This window comes from Thalassophryne amazonica, chromosome 9 (assembly GCF_902500255.1).
Source record: "Thalassophryne amazonica chromosome 9, fThaAma1.1, whole genome shotgun sequence".
In the NCBI taxonomy this organism is placed as follows: domain Eukaryota; kingdom Metazoa; phylum Chordata; class Actinopteri; order Batrachoidiformes; family Batrachoididae; genus Thalassophryne; species Thalassophryne amazonica.
In genome coordinates, this window is record NC_047111.1 from 56,437,658 (window position 1) to 56,452,375 (window position 14,718).

Genomic DNA, 14,718 nt, shown 5'->3' on the forward strand with positions numbered 1-14,718 from the left:
GCTGTGGAGGGGAGCAGAGGAAGCAAACAACCTGTTGCTGATTTATTGTTAAACAGCTTTTATTTTTTTATTGTGAGGTGCCTGTGCAGCCAGTCTGCTCTGTGTCTGCCTGATCCCATCAGATCTCAGAAGCTAAGCAGAGCAGGATCTGGTTAGTACTTGGATGCGTCATGAAGGCCATCCGGCGTAAAACTTGCCAATTACCAATGCGGATTTGGCTGTATCCGCTGTGGTGACCCCAAACAAAACTGGGAGCAGCTGAATGAATGACATTGTAGGGTGCCTGTCATTTTTTTTTTTTTTTTTGTACAGTGCATAATATTACAGATAAAACCCATATTTTATGCAGATAATATGTAGTCTATGAGAAAACAATTAATTGCAGTAACTTTAAGAAACAAAATTGTGACTGTCTGCACATTCTCAACAACTGACTCAGAACCTTTTTGACTTTAGAGAAGCCAGAAAAACCTTAAACATGCAGTATTTGCATTGCTATATATAAAATAGTTTAGATTTTCTCAGTTACATTGCAAAAACTGTCCCTCTCAAAAGTAGCCAAATAATCCAAAATCTAGCCAAGTTGTCTTGTATTAAGCAAAAAAAACAAAAAAACAAATCTACCAATAGGGTAAGAAAAATTTACAGGCAGCACAGTGGCTTAGTGGTTAGCACTGCTGCCTCACAGCGGGGTCATGGATTCGATTCCCACCTGTGGCCTTTCTGTGTGGAGTTTGCATGTTCTCCCCGTGTTTGTGTGGGTTCGCTCCTGGTGCTCCGACTTCCTCCCACATCCAAAGACGTACGGGTTAGGTAGACTGGAAACTTTAAATTGTCCGTAGGTGTGTGTGCAGGTGTGAATGTGTTTGTTTGTCTATATGTGACCCTGCGACAGACTGGCGTCCTGTCCTGGGTGTACCCCACCTTGCGCTCTAGGACTGCTGGAATAGGCTCCAGCACCCCGCAACCCTTAACTGGACTAAGCGGTTGAAGAGGAGTGTGTGTGAGAACTCTCAAAACTAGCAAAATGTCTAAGCAGTGAATAATCAAAATGTGCCTTAAAACTAGACAAAATTCTTATTTTAAGATTAGCCTCTGTGTTAAAATAAGGAAAAAAATCTTTTACCTTTGCTTGGGTGATTTGAAATCCATTGCTTTTCTTTTTTACTGGTTAAATACAGCTTGATATGAGATACATTTTCCTAAAATAAGACATTTTTTTCTTTTGTAAAAAAATGCTCAAGATTATTTTTCTATTTAGACAAAAATTAAGTCAAATTTTCTTTAAACACGTCCTTTTTTCTTTGTTAGATATCAGTTTTTGCAGTGCAGGTCATAATTTCAAAGTTAACACTGCACAAATATTTGTTTTTAAAAAGCAAATGAAGACCCATTTGTTTCAACAAGCATTTGGGTAACGTTTTATTTTTACTTTTATTTATTTTTTAAATTACATTTTGTTATTTCTATTTAATTCTATTATATCAAATGCAGTTCTGTTACCTGCACGTATCATGTAAAGCACTTTGTGACTGGGACAGTGAAAAGTGCTGTAGAAATAAACTACTACTACTACAAATAGGCTACAGAAAAGAAAACCGACATTTTCAGTGTCTGTAATTCAGACATTACATTCTAAATTGCACTTTATTTGTTGATCACATGCTATTTAATAGTTCCAGTAAGCCATAACAGGACAGGTTTGTCTGGTTAGTCATTCATTTATTCCATTTATTTAACATGACTGTTCCAATTTAGAAATCTTGGCTTACCTTGTTCCACGGTGGAGACAAGATGTCCCACCAGAAACACTGTGGCCAACACGGTTAGCAAACTTTGAAGAAAATTCATCCTAAATTTGCAAAATAATGACATATCTTTCAGTGAGAAGAATTAACTGTATCCGCAATAACTCAGCAAGATTCACCTGTTACAACAGACAACACTAAAAGAAAAACACTATAAAAAATGTATCCTTTTCAGATGAGTAAAATCTTTGATAGACTGGAGCCATTTGTAATTAGATTTTTTTTTTTTTTAACAAGCATCTTGTGTTTTGGACCAAACACCATTCAAGTTGCAAAAGGACTGAAGAAGCACTTACCTAAATTTAAAAGTGATGTGAATAAGAAAGGTGGAAAGCAAACGGTTATGCAAAATCTTGGCTGGTTAGAGTTAGGCACTCTGACGGAACACTGGAGCAGCAGACTGAAACGGTTAGGCGGATCATCACCTGCACCTTGCACCTGTCTGCAAACAAAGCAGGTCTGACGGCAACGGTCAGCTTCCTCTTATTGGGATTGGTCAACTCGTAATTATGCACTGGTGTGGAGAAGCATCATGTGTATTAAAGTAAGACAAGCTTGTCAAATTGTCTGGGGTCACTGGACACACTCAGCCACACAGAAAATTCAGGTGTTTTCTGATCATTCTGCTTTTGGTGTTTTTGGTTGTGATTGTGCATTTTAATGCTCTTCACCCCCAAAAATTATGTTTCCACCCCCATGATTCCCGGTTGGGACGGTTTTCTTGGGGCTGCTCTCATCCTCTCAACATGTCGAGTGGAGTTGATTCCAAAAAGCTCTATTTTGGTCTCATCTGATCACGTGACCTTCTCCCATGCCTCCTCTGGATCGTCCAGATGGTCACTGGTGAACTTCAAATGGGCTTGGACATGTGCTGGCGTGAGCAAAGGGACCTTACGTGATCTGCAGGATTTTAAACTATGACAGCGTAGTGTGTTACTAATGTAATCTTTGCGACTTTGGTCCCAGTTTGCAAAGATTGGCCAGGTCCTCCCATGTAATTCTGGGCTTTCTCAGAATCATCCTTACTAGTGCAGGAGATAACTGAAACAATCATGCAAATGATGATAAACGCATCAAATTCAGCACAGATACTCCTTAGACATTCCTCTTTTGGAAATAAATAAATAAAATATGTTCTAATCATATTGAAAACTACACCACATTATTTGTCTGATCATAAAGATTCCAAAAAGGTATAGTTTAGACTATCTGTGACTGAATGTTCTGGAGTTATGGGGTAAAAACAGCAAGAATGGTGACAAAGGTGAATTTCAGTTTGTATAGGGGTCAAACATTAAAGTTGCACCAATGCTGGTAAAAAGTGATGCAAATTATTTACATGGATAATTGTGGTAGTGGTGGGACTTGAACTAGGAACCTTTTGCAGTGAAAGCAACCACACTAACCACTTGGCCACAACATTAATAACTACAATTTACTTAAACTCAAAATAACAAGATTCATCAGTTTTTTAGAGATTTATTTTATTTCAGCAAACAAAAAGAATAAAAAAATGACATGTCAAAGTATGTAGTTTTTACATATTATAATTCAAGCAAGATTAAAAGCATAATTTTAAAAAAAGTGCATTAAAGTCTATTTATTTAAAATATGTGGAAAGTATAATGATTTTTGGCCAACTAACAATTAAAATTAAACTGTAAATACATTTTTTTATTACTATTTTTCAAAATATAACCCTTCCAAAAACAAAATTTTACAAAGCTGCTCATACTTGTTTCAATAAAAGAATGCATCCCAATATGTGTGATTCTAACAATTACAACTGCTATTTAACTGTATGATTTCTGTGCTGTAAAATAAGTGCACGGAAGGGCACAAACACCCCACCATCTCACGAGATGGACAGACGTCTATGCTATAAAACAAGTAATCATACATTGTAAAAAATATAATCCATCAAAGCAGCTGCAGAGCATTGTCTTACACAACTATTCACTTTGCAAACTTCTCTCACTGTCAGGCTGAAGCTTGAAATCTATGATTATGTACGTTTATGCTGCACCCAGGCAAACAATCGGTGGATACAAACATTTTGTTCCCATCAGTTAGTCTGATCTCACACATATATAAGAAGAAAAAGATTTGGCATAAAAAAAACCATGGAGTGAGATGCCGAGTAGATTCCTCGTCATTACTTGTTGGCGCAGTCAGGACAAAGGATGTCTCGTCCGTTGGCCACAAACCGCTTGTTGGACAGACTGAGCGAACATCTCTTACAGTTGAAGCAATACTCATGCCAGGAGCCACCTTCGTAGTTCACAACGTTCACGCCTTTGCCAAAACCTGTGAGTACAAAAGTTATAGTCTGTACATCAACTCTTCTAAAATTCAGGAAGTAAAAAGAGGAAGTGGCAGTATATTTGTTTGCAGAAGAGATAAATCATCATAAATAACTATTTTGTGTGTCAGTGGACAAGCTGAGCTCCACGGGACTGTTCTTTTTTCATTCTTGTTTATGTTTACCTGCTATGCCAAGCTTAGCATTGTTTAATAGTTAATTCTATAACAATAATACATTAAAGCTAGTAACATTTCTAGCCCTTTGATCTATACCTCAGGTCTGTCTTTAGTTCATTATTCTGTATATTATACTCAGTTAAACACCTCAAGGTTTGCTTTAATTCAATTTTGCTATACTGCATGGGTTGGGTGTTGGGTAGGCTTGTTGAAACCAGCAGCATAGGTGCCTTTGTTGGTAAGGAAATGTTAGCTGAGCTCCACTTTACAGATGATACTTTGATCTTTGAGGAATCGGTGGATTGCAGCACCTGAGATGCTGAGTGAGGAATCTGGAGTGTTTGGGTTTGTGACTGTCCAGGATCAGGATTAGAAACCAGGCTAAGTCCAGGCCAGTTCTTATGGCCAAGTCCAGGAATGACTAGGCCATCAGAAGTGTGTCTGTGTGCAGCAAAGTTGTTGAACTCGTACCGTAGAGACATTAAGTTACCTCGGCAGTGACATTCGTAGCTTGCCTTTGAGAACGGGGCATGACCAGGAAGAGCATATGGAGTGATGAGTCCACTGAACAGAGGTCTTTGACAATGCTGATCTTGGTTCTGGAGAATGAAGGCTCAAGTATTTTGGGTCCTGGTACTTCCTGTCTTGCAGTGAGACGTGAATGCTAACCAGTGACCTAGGGTGATGATTAGATGTCTGTTATTAGGATCCTTGGGTATACTTGGAATGACTTTGTGTCCAAAAAAAGGTTCCCTGTACTTAGGGAGACTCACATGAGGAGTACTACTTGTCAACTATGACATTTTGGCTGTGTGGCACATTTCTCAGGACACGATCCAGCTTGCAGGTGAGCCAGAGTTGAGGACCCCAAAAGCTGGAGAAGACCAAGGGGAGGCCCTCATTTCACATGGCTGTGGCACATACTGTAGATGATTACTTTTAGAGGTGAGATGGGCTGCTTGTCTCCTTGGGTGGTTGCCATCTTGGGCCCAAGGTGGTTCTGTGGTGTGACAGACGTGGTGACATATGGCACCACCACATGCTTCCAAACATGAACTGACAGGATTTTGTTATACTAAAAAGGAAAAGTTGCTGTAATGGTCTCATACTGTTTTACACAGAAAGAGATGTCACAACGATGGCATGTTGCACAATGCTGCAGATTATTGTTAAACTACTTGTGTGCCCTATAGTGTTGCTCACTGGTCACCATGTTAGGAAACAACAAACTAGAGGGTACTCAGAGAAGGTATACCTCTGCCAAGGCCCAACAGTCCTGTTTACCTGTTCGTTGTTGTCAAAAACTAATCCAGTCTTTCTTGACCAAAGGCCTACCACTCCCCAAAATTTCATTAAAGTGCTTATATTTGGCAAAATTTGTTTTTTGGTTCAAACTTTTACAGGATATAGGGGTTTAAAGCTAAACATATATTCATGAAGCCCCATAATTCATAATTCCCCATAATAATGATTGCACAAGTATTTTTCCAAAGCATGGGGTAACCACGTGTACTTTTTTTTTTTTTACAACTGAGAATGGGTAAGTGTAAATGCTGACATGGGTCACAGAAATAATCAAAATAAAGCAAATCATTAGTCTTTGGCAAGAACAGTTCATTACCTCCAGTGGTGTAGTCTACGTGGAACGCAGGTAGATGCCGTATACTCACCTAAAATGACCGGGAATTTCCATCTACCCACTTCAAATTGCCCCGGGGAATGTGACGGTGTAAATAAAATAAGCGCTTATTGACTGTAATTTTATTTTCTCCCTTTAAAAGACAGCCATCAGGCGTCCATCACTGCAGAGTGCACCGTATGTCCCACCCCCGCTCGCTCTGCTAGATAAGAGTTTTAATTGGCTCATAGAGAGATGGGGCGGGGCTACCAGCTAATCAGCGCGAAAGCCGCATACAAACAAGAAGAATGCTGGAAGTATCGATGGTGATTATTAACCGAAAAAATGAAAAGAAAACAGGCCTCGGTTTTAGATTTTTTTTTTTCGAAAACGTCCACCTGCTGCTTCAGGGCCGATTGATGAAGTTTGCACCCTGAGTGGAGGAGATAAACCTGGCGCTGTCTGCATTTCTGGTAAGTGGGCTAGCCTACAACAGCTAGTTTTTTTATTTGTTCACTAAGCTAATGGGCCTTTCACACTGAATACGTCAGATGCGTCAAAAAACAAAAGCATTATTTTCAATGAGACGCGTTGCTTTTTAGATGCTGACGGGGCGCGCATTGCCGCTTGTCGGCAGGCTGACGTAGACAAAGTTCAAGCCAATCCAACTTTCTGAGCCGTCACGTACCTTTGCGTTGTCCAATAGGAACGACGCGTCGGGCCAAAACACGGAAGACTAGTGGCAGAAACAGAAACCACTGATATGTACAAAATGGATCGGTGTAGAAATAAACCACTGATCTATACAAAACAAACGTGTCACAGGACTGCTCATTTATGGAGCAGTTTTATGAAGAAAAATCCTTGGAAATGTTTTTTTGTTGTTGTTTGTTACCTCAGAATTTCTGATTACTGTTAAAAAAGTTTAAATTAAAACCACCTGTTATTTCAGATTAATTTCTTGTTTAACATAAGGAACCTCGGACATTTATTTTTTTTTAAAGTCTGGTCGATTATTTATACTTTTGTGCCACTGATTTGGCCTACAATGTTTTTGTCATGGGTTGAAAAGGTTTCTGCAAAGTAAAGCATCTACCATATTTTCATTGTATGTGAATTTTCTGGGAGTTAGCTTCTGTCCCGGCTTCTGTCCTTCAGCCTAGCTGCTGTTTTAATGGAACTTAACGTATACTAATACTAGCTTGTTTATACTGGGTAGGTTTCCTTATGGACCACAAAGCCTACAGGTTCCAGTCCCCCGTCTGGACCTGATGATGGACTGTCAGCTTCAACAGAGATTGTGGTAGGAGGTGTGAGGCTCTGCAGCCAGTGCATGCTCATGTAGACCGGTGTGTTCTGTTTTTGTTTATGCATCTAAACTGTCCACAAACAACGTGGGGCCATGCGGATTATATGAAGGGTGAATCTTGCAGCTGCTGAATTTGACAGTACAGGCTCATATCCAATACTAAATAGAGGGAGGAAAAGTGAACTCTTGCAATATACTTAGTTGGGAGGCAATAATCTGCTCTTTATTATTGTTAAGAGAACTTTTCTTTCTTAATAACAAGGAGTCACAGTCACTTTATTTTTTGAGTGACTGTGACTTAAAGTTGTCTTATTTACTGTTAAATAATGCACAGTAGCTTGCATATGATACTTTTGGCTGGATTTAAACATTGTTTATTTCTGGTTTATGACGTGATTAAATTTCTTTGTTAAATTAGGTTTTCAGATGCCAAAAAATAAATGTATTTGATCTTTGTATTTTTTAATCACTCTTTTAGATTTACTGTTGTATACTGTATTTTGCAATTGGTGCAAATTACTTACTTACATTCTGACACATTTCTCACATTTATAGTGGCAAATATAGAATATAAATGATCAGATGGAAAATATAGATCTATTTGTTATGGTGTTAAAAATGTTAATAACCGGGGCGCAATGCACGAGGTTGATGACAGGCAAAAAACACCCACTTCAAAAATGTGGACTACACCACTGATTACCTCTGTGTGTGAAATGTTTTTGGCTCCAAATTTTAGGGCATTTTCACAAAACCTAGGGTCTTATATTTGCTTTTTCAATTGCTGTTATTAATTAATAATATATTTGGTAGAGTTAATAAGAAAACAAAGAGGGTTAATCACCTCTCATTATCACAGTTACTGTACATGGCACAAGACCAACATGTACTGCATGACCTGTGTACTTACTAACTCATCAAAGCAACTGTGTTTTAGAGAAAACATTTAGTTTATGCTCTGAAGTCACTGATGTGTCCACACTTATTATTCATTATTATTATTAAGGGAATGTTGATATGTGACAACCACTTGCTATTACTGAAGTATCTAAAAAACTAGAAGCACTCGGAGAGCGCAAACCTCCGCCAAGGCTATAGAGTCACTGACGTCACATGGAATAATCTTTGGCAAAGAGACTTATTCCACGTTGTTTAACGCATCTACTGTCATGTTTCAGATTCAGTGGTTAACCCTCTGGGGTCCGAGGGCATTTTTTGGACAGTTCACTCGCCTGACATAAATGTTTTATTATTGCTGTTAGCAGCTCTCCCTGCATCCCACAATCAAGTTTTATGTCTCTTTTTTTTCAGGACAACCTGCACTTTCAAAATATATATATGTTACAGTTGTGTTTTATAAGTGTAATAAAGGTTTACAATCAGATAAGAAAGGAAAAAGTAAAACGGAAAATAATTTTCCACACACATTTATTCAAAACACAGAGCAAACTATAATAAACTAGTAACACATCACTCCTAAAAACAGTCTTTGGTGTGCAGTGGTGGGCACAGATAACCAAAAAAATAACTTCGATAACAGATAATCAGATAACTGAAAAGTTATCTTTGATAAAGATAAAACGATAAACCACCCAAAAATGTATCGGAAGTTACAGATAACCAATAAATTCCAGTATTGTCTGTGGTACATTTGCAACTACTAATAAACTGAATTTGAGTTTTAACACCATGATCGCTTCTAGTAGCATTAAAAACGACAACAGACCCAAACAATGAGCCCACACTTCTGTCTTTGAACATCCGGCCCCCTGCTGGAAGCTCTTGTTTACTACACGGCTTCCAGCACAGAAGCACCCTGAGAGCAGCCACAAAACCAGCTCTCTACCAATCACAACGCTCCGGTCAGGCGGAGGTCTTGGAAAATAATGTCATGCTGACTTATGGTTTGGTGTGAATACTGATAGAATAACTCCATTAATGTCAATTCTGTCATTTGTACAAAGTTAAAATATAACATATCTTTTAATGTTGAATAATGCACTAATTCTGAAGTTTTGTAACAAACAGACAGATCGCAAAGGATTCTGGGTAAAAGTGCCTCTGCTAAACATTGATTGTTTCAGTCATTCATTATGTGAACCAACACATTAATGTGACGTGTGTTGGTGTTTACAGATAAATGTGCTTTTGTAAAATATTACATTTTTATTTGTAAAAACAGGCATTTTTACGGAGTCCTGGAAGTGTCATCGCAAAATATTTTGCATGTGGAGAGAATGTGTGCTCATTTTATTAGTGCTGTGCGCACGTTTTATTATATTGTAAAACGTGCACTCAATATTGTCTTGACACATAAATGTCGACTTTACACTGTGCAAGTTTTGGGCCTTTTTCAGATGTTTTTTAATTCGTGCAAGAATTTTTTGGACCAAGTTTCAGGTAAATTACGTGTCCTGCATCGTGTAGTGTACATGGAGCAACAAGCTGCGTTTAACATCTCATGACCACCTCCTGATCGCCGATTGTATGGTCGAATGAAAATCAAACCTGTTTGATATTATTCTGGTCAGCCGTCGTGAGGGTATCCTGCTGCTGAAGAGCTACAAGCATCCAACCACTCACACTGTGCCTGTGCAAACACCGCAGACCTGTCTTGTAATGTTTTTTTTTTTGTTTGTTTTTAAACTTTGATGTCTCCCATCAAGAGTTTTTGTAAATTAAGTTTGAAAAAAGCTTACCTTTTGCTTCTGGAAACACGAGTTCGACGTGTGGTTTTTGAACGTACAATATGTGTGAGAACATAAATTGTGCGCTCTGAACTTTTACACCGTGCGCGGTTCTGTTGTAGTTTGAACTGAAACCGAGTACAGTGATTAAAAATATCATACAGTGTCTGCCCAGCTTCAGGACGAATACTGACATGAACACTACTGGCCAGTAGATGGCAGTAGAGGCCTCGAAACCTTGCTAAAACAAAATTCCAGATAATCCGTGTCTGCTACATTTAAGATGCGTGGAATTTAACAAACGCAAATACAATAACAACGTCTATAAACCCAGAGAATATATTCACGAGAGTTTTAGGCAATAGAGTTTAATGCTGTTGTCCGTGGAGCCTGAACAGAGTGTCTCAAATGCAGTTGTCCTGTCGTGAACGTACTGAGATTACCCTATCCTACCCATAATGCACTGCTGGGCACAGCATGTGCTCACTAAAACCTTAAAAATTAGCACATTACTTTAAAACTAAAACATATATCTGATATTTTCACTTTATAAAACTTCAGACATGACAGTAATTTTAAATAACTTGTCTGAAATTAGTTTGGTTAAAATTTGAACCATAAGTTAAAAATGTATGCCTCTGAATGACTTGGGTGATATTACCAGTGTATCAGTATGGTGTTAAAGGAAATTTTTTTTTTTTTTTTTTGTGACCAGTTCTCTTTTGCCTGCAGAGGATAGAGCAGTTTCTCCTGGAAGCAGCTGTCTTCTGTTTGCAGAGGGTAGAAGTATACATCTGTTATTAAACTTTTAACAGGTAGGTGCTCAACTGATTTTAAATTTTAAAAATGTTCGTCGCTGTTTAGCTTTGTTTACTACGTTATCGGACAAAAAAAATTTTCGGAAGATAATTGGTCCAATAATGGTTTTTAAAGTTATCTAAAAAGATAATTCAATAATGAAAACATTATCTTCGATAACACTATGTAACACAATTTTTGTTCCTGGCTTCTAAGTGTTATATTTCAACTGCTTATGTCTAAAGTCTATGGAAAAATGACTACATTCAGCACAAACTTTGATTTTTTTTTTTTTTTACGTTCTAGAAAGTTCTAAAAGTTTCTTGAAATTTCTAGATAATTCTGTAAACTTCTAGAAAATTCTGGACAGTTCTAGCAGTTAAAGAATATTCTAGAAGACTACTCAGTAGTAGTGAAAGCGAATCGAGAATACGAGGTATCTTATAAAACTAACCGGCAGTTTTATAAAAAAAAAAAAAAAAACTATATGGATTTGAATGACATGCGATTACACCAATCATGCTTGAACCCTCGTGCGCATGCGTGAGTTTTTTTCACGCGTGTCGGTGACGTCATTTCCCTGTGGGCAGGCTTTGAGTGAACACTGGTCCCGCCCTCTCGGCTGAATTCCTTTGATAGAGACGCAGCTCGAGACGGCGCGCGTTGCTTTATCAAACTTTTTTCCTGACCTGTGAGGAATATCCGAGTGGACACTATTCGAGAAATTCAGCTGGTTTTCGGTGAAAAGTTTAACGGCTGATGAGAGATTATGGGGTGTTTCTGTCGCTTTGAGGACTTCCCATGGAGTGGGACGTCGCGCAGCGCTTCCAGGCGACGTCGTCTGCCTGTTTCGACCTGAAAACATCCTAATTTAAGGCTCTGTTGACCCAGGACGTCGTGAGAGAACAGAGAAGATTCAGAAGAGGCCGGCATGAGGAGTTTATGCGGACATTCCACTGTTAAAGGTCATTTTGTAATGAAAGAACGTGCGCGCAAATTCGCCGAGTCGTTTCCGTGACGACGATGCAAATCTGTGTGCGCCGTGACAGGAAAAACACCTCCGTGTTGAAAACCATTTGTAAAATTCTGGCGGCTTTTGATGGCTTTCAACAAGTGAGTAACTGAGAAATTGTTTAACAGTTGGGCATGTTCCAACTTGCCCGTTAAGTTTTCCAACGGAGGTGTTTTTCCTGTCGCGACCCCCCGCGGTCGGGTCCAGCCCGACATGCGACTCTGCCCGCACGTTCTTTCATTACAAAATGTCCGTTAACAATGGAATGTCCGAATAAACTCCTCATGCCGACTTCTGAAAGTTCTCTGTTCTCTGACGACTTACTGGGTGAACAGAGCCTGAAATGTGGAAGTTTTCAACTTGAAACAGCGAGATGACGCTGCCTCAGAGCGCAGATCGCCGTCAGGCGCCGTGGGCCATCCTTAAAGCGACACTTACAGATCAAAATCTCTCATCAGCCGTTAAAATTTTCACAGAAAACCAGCTGAATTTATCGAATGGTGTCCACTCAGTTGTGCCTTACAGTTTTTGAAAAAATTTTTATCAAACAAAGCAGCAGTCTCTGAGCCATTCCTAAACAATGAAAAAATCGACAAGAGGGTGGACGACTCCTCACTCAAAGACTGCCCACAGGCGAATGACGTAACCGACAGGCGTGAAAAAACTCTCGCATGCCCACGAGGGTTCAAGCATGTCTGATGTAATCACACGTGATTCAAATCCATATGGTTTTTGAAAAAAATAATAAGGTCGGATACTTTTCTAATAGACCTCTTATTCTTGAAAACAGACAAATTTCAAAATATCATTGTCCTGATCACAGAAGCAAAGTTTCTGTGGAAGAACAGCTATTTTCTATTTATTTAAAGCATAACAGGTTAGGAAAACTGTGTACCCAGGAACAAAACAAAAATAAAAAAATTGTTACATAGTGTGCCCACCACTGTTGGTGTGTCATGTGAGGTGAATCTGCCCTACGACTGGATTTTGGAAAACCATGTGACGGTGAACCAATTCCGATTGGACACTCACATTGCTCACATCATCACACAGCTTCTATGAGGAGTACAAAGAAGGTGGACGGTGGCTCAAAAGTCTGCGGATTTAACTTGTCAGCAAAAAAAAGTAAGTTTCTATCTCATATCATTAAAAGGTTATTTATAATTTAGTAAAACTTGGTCTCAGCCGTCGTATACGACGGTGTCGGCCCCAGAGGGTTAAACCCTTAGATCTTCAGCAAATGTATTTATAAAGAGAAACTGCATGAACTACACAAGTTTTTTTTATTTTCTAATAAGTTTATTCAATGAGCAGAAACAAATGCTAAATTATTGTTGTGTCGTAACAATTTTTGTTCAGCCTTTGTGACCCGTCTTCATGAACTTAGATGCAAAAATGTTGAAATTGGCCCTTTCCTGCAATGATAAAGAATCCTTAAAAAAATTACTGGATCCGGATCGTGTTCTGGATCATTACCAAAATTTAATGACTTCTAAGTTAGGCCAAGATACACCCCTGGTAAAACTTTCATTGAAATCCGTTGAGGATTTTTTGAGTGATCCTGCTAACAAATCAACCAACCAACAAACAAACGGACACGACCAAAAACATAACCTCCTTGGCGGAGGTAATAAAAAAATCAAAATGTTGGTAACTGGTATTTGTTAAAAATAACTGTTATATTGAATTTAATAGTGGATTAGTGGTTAGCATTGTTGCCTCAGGATGAAAAATTCCCAGGTTTGCTTCTGTCTTTTTCCTTTCTCTGTGGAGTTGGCGTGTTCTGCCCATGTTTGCGTGGGTGCCCTCTGGGTGCTCTGGCTTCCTCTGATGACTAATGACTCTAAATTGGCCGTAAATGTGAGTGAGTTTGTGTGCGTGTGTGTGTGTGTATGTGTGTTTGTCAGCCCTGTGACAGACTGGCAGCCTGTTTCGGCTGTGTCCCGCCTCTCACGCAGTGACTGCTGGGATAGGCTCCAGCCCCTCGCGACTCTTAATGGAATAAGTAGGTTTATAAGATGGATGGATATAACATGGCGCAGTGTTTACTCGTTGTCCATTACGTGTTGATGTTAATATCACAACTTCATCTTGTAATCTCCGTCATTATGGAACTTTAGCCTATTTAGAACACAGTTACTAATCCCCTTTCCTGCTATATACACTCAACAAAAATATAAACGCACCACTTTTGGTTTTGCTCCCATTTTGTATGAGATGAACTCAAAGATCTAAAACTTTTTCCACATACACAATATCACCATTTCCCTCAAATATTGTTCACAAACCAGTCTAAATCTGTGATAGTGAGCACTTCTCCTTTGCTGAGATAATCCATCCCACCTCACAGGTGTGCCGTATCAAGATGCTGATTAGACACCATGATTAGTGCACAGGTGTGCCTTAGACTGCCCACAATAAAAGGCCACTCTGAAAGGTGCAGTTTTATCACACAGCACAATGCCACAGATGTTGCAAGATTTGAGGGAGCGTGCAATTGGCATGCTGACAGCAGGAATGTCAACCAGAGCTGTTGCTCGTGTATTGAATGTTCATTTCTCTACCATAAGCCATCTCCAAAGGCATTTCAGAGAATTTGGCAGTACATCCAACCAGCCTCACAACCGCAGACCACGTGTAACCACACCAGCCCAGGACCTCCACATCCAGCATGTTCACCTCCAAGATCGTCTGAGACCAGCCACTCGGACAGCTGCTGAAACAATCGGTTTGCATAACCAAAGAATTTCTGCACAAACTGTCAGAAACCGTCTCAGGGAAGCTCATCTGCATGCTCGTCGTCCTCATCGGGGTCTCGACCTGACTCCAGTTCATCGTCGTAACCGACTTGAGTGGGCAAATGCTCACATTCGCTGGCGTTTGGCACGTTGGAGAGGTGTTCTCTTCACTGATGAATCCCGGTTCACACTGTCCAGGGCAGATGGCAGACAGCGTGTGTGGCGTCGTGTGGGTGAGCGGTTTTCTGATGTCAATGTTGTGGATCG

The 14,718-nt window shown here is 39.4% G+C and overlaps 1 protein-coding gene across 3 annotated transcripts in view; it reads right to left on the reverse strand.

Moving 5' to 3' along the window:
• Positions 1 to 3,655: 3,655 nt before the first annotated feature.
• The window catches only part of LOC117517153 (four and a half LIM domains protein 1-like), a 70,331-nt gene continuing 59,268 nt past the window's right edge, over positions 3,656 to 14,718 (reverse strand). For all 3 annotated transcript variants that reach the window (XM_034178072.1, XM_034178069.1, XM_034178070.1), the window contains one exon: positions 3,656 to 4,115. In XM_034178072.1, the coding sequence (XP_034033963.1) occupies positions 3,964 to 4,115 (152 nt within the window). In that variant the 3' untranslated portion in view covers positions 3,656 to 3,963. The remainder of the gene's footprint in view (positions 4,116 to 14,718) is intronic.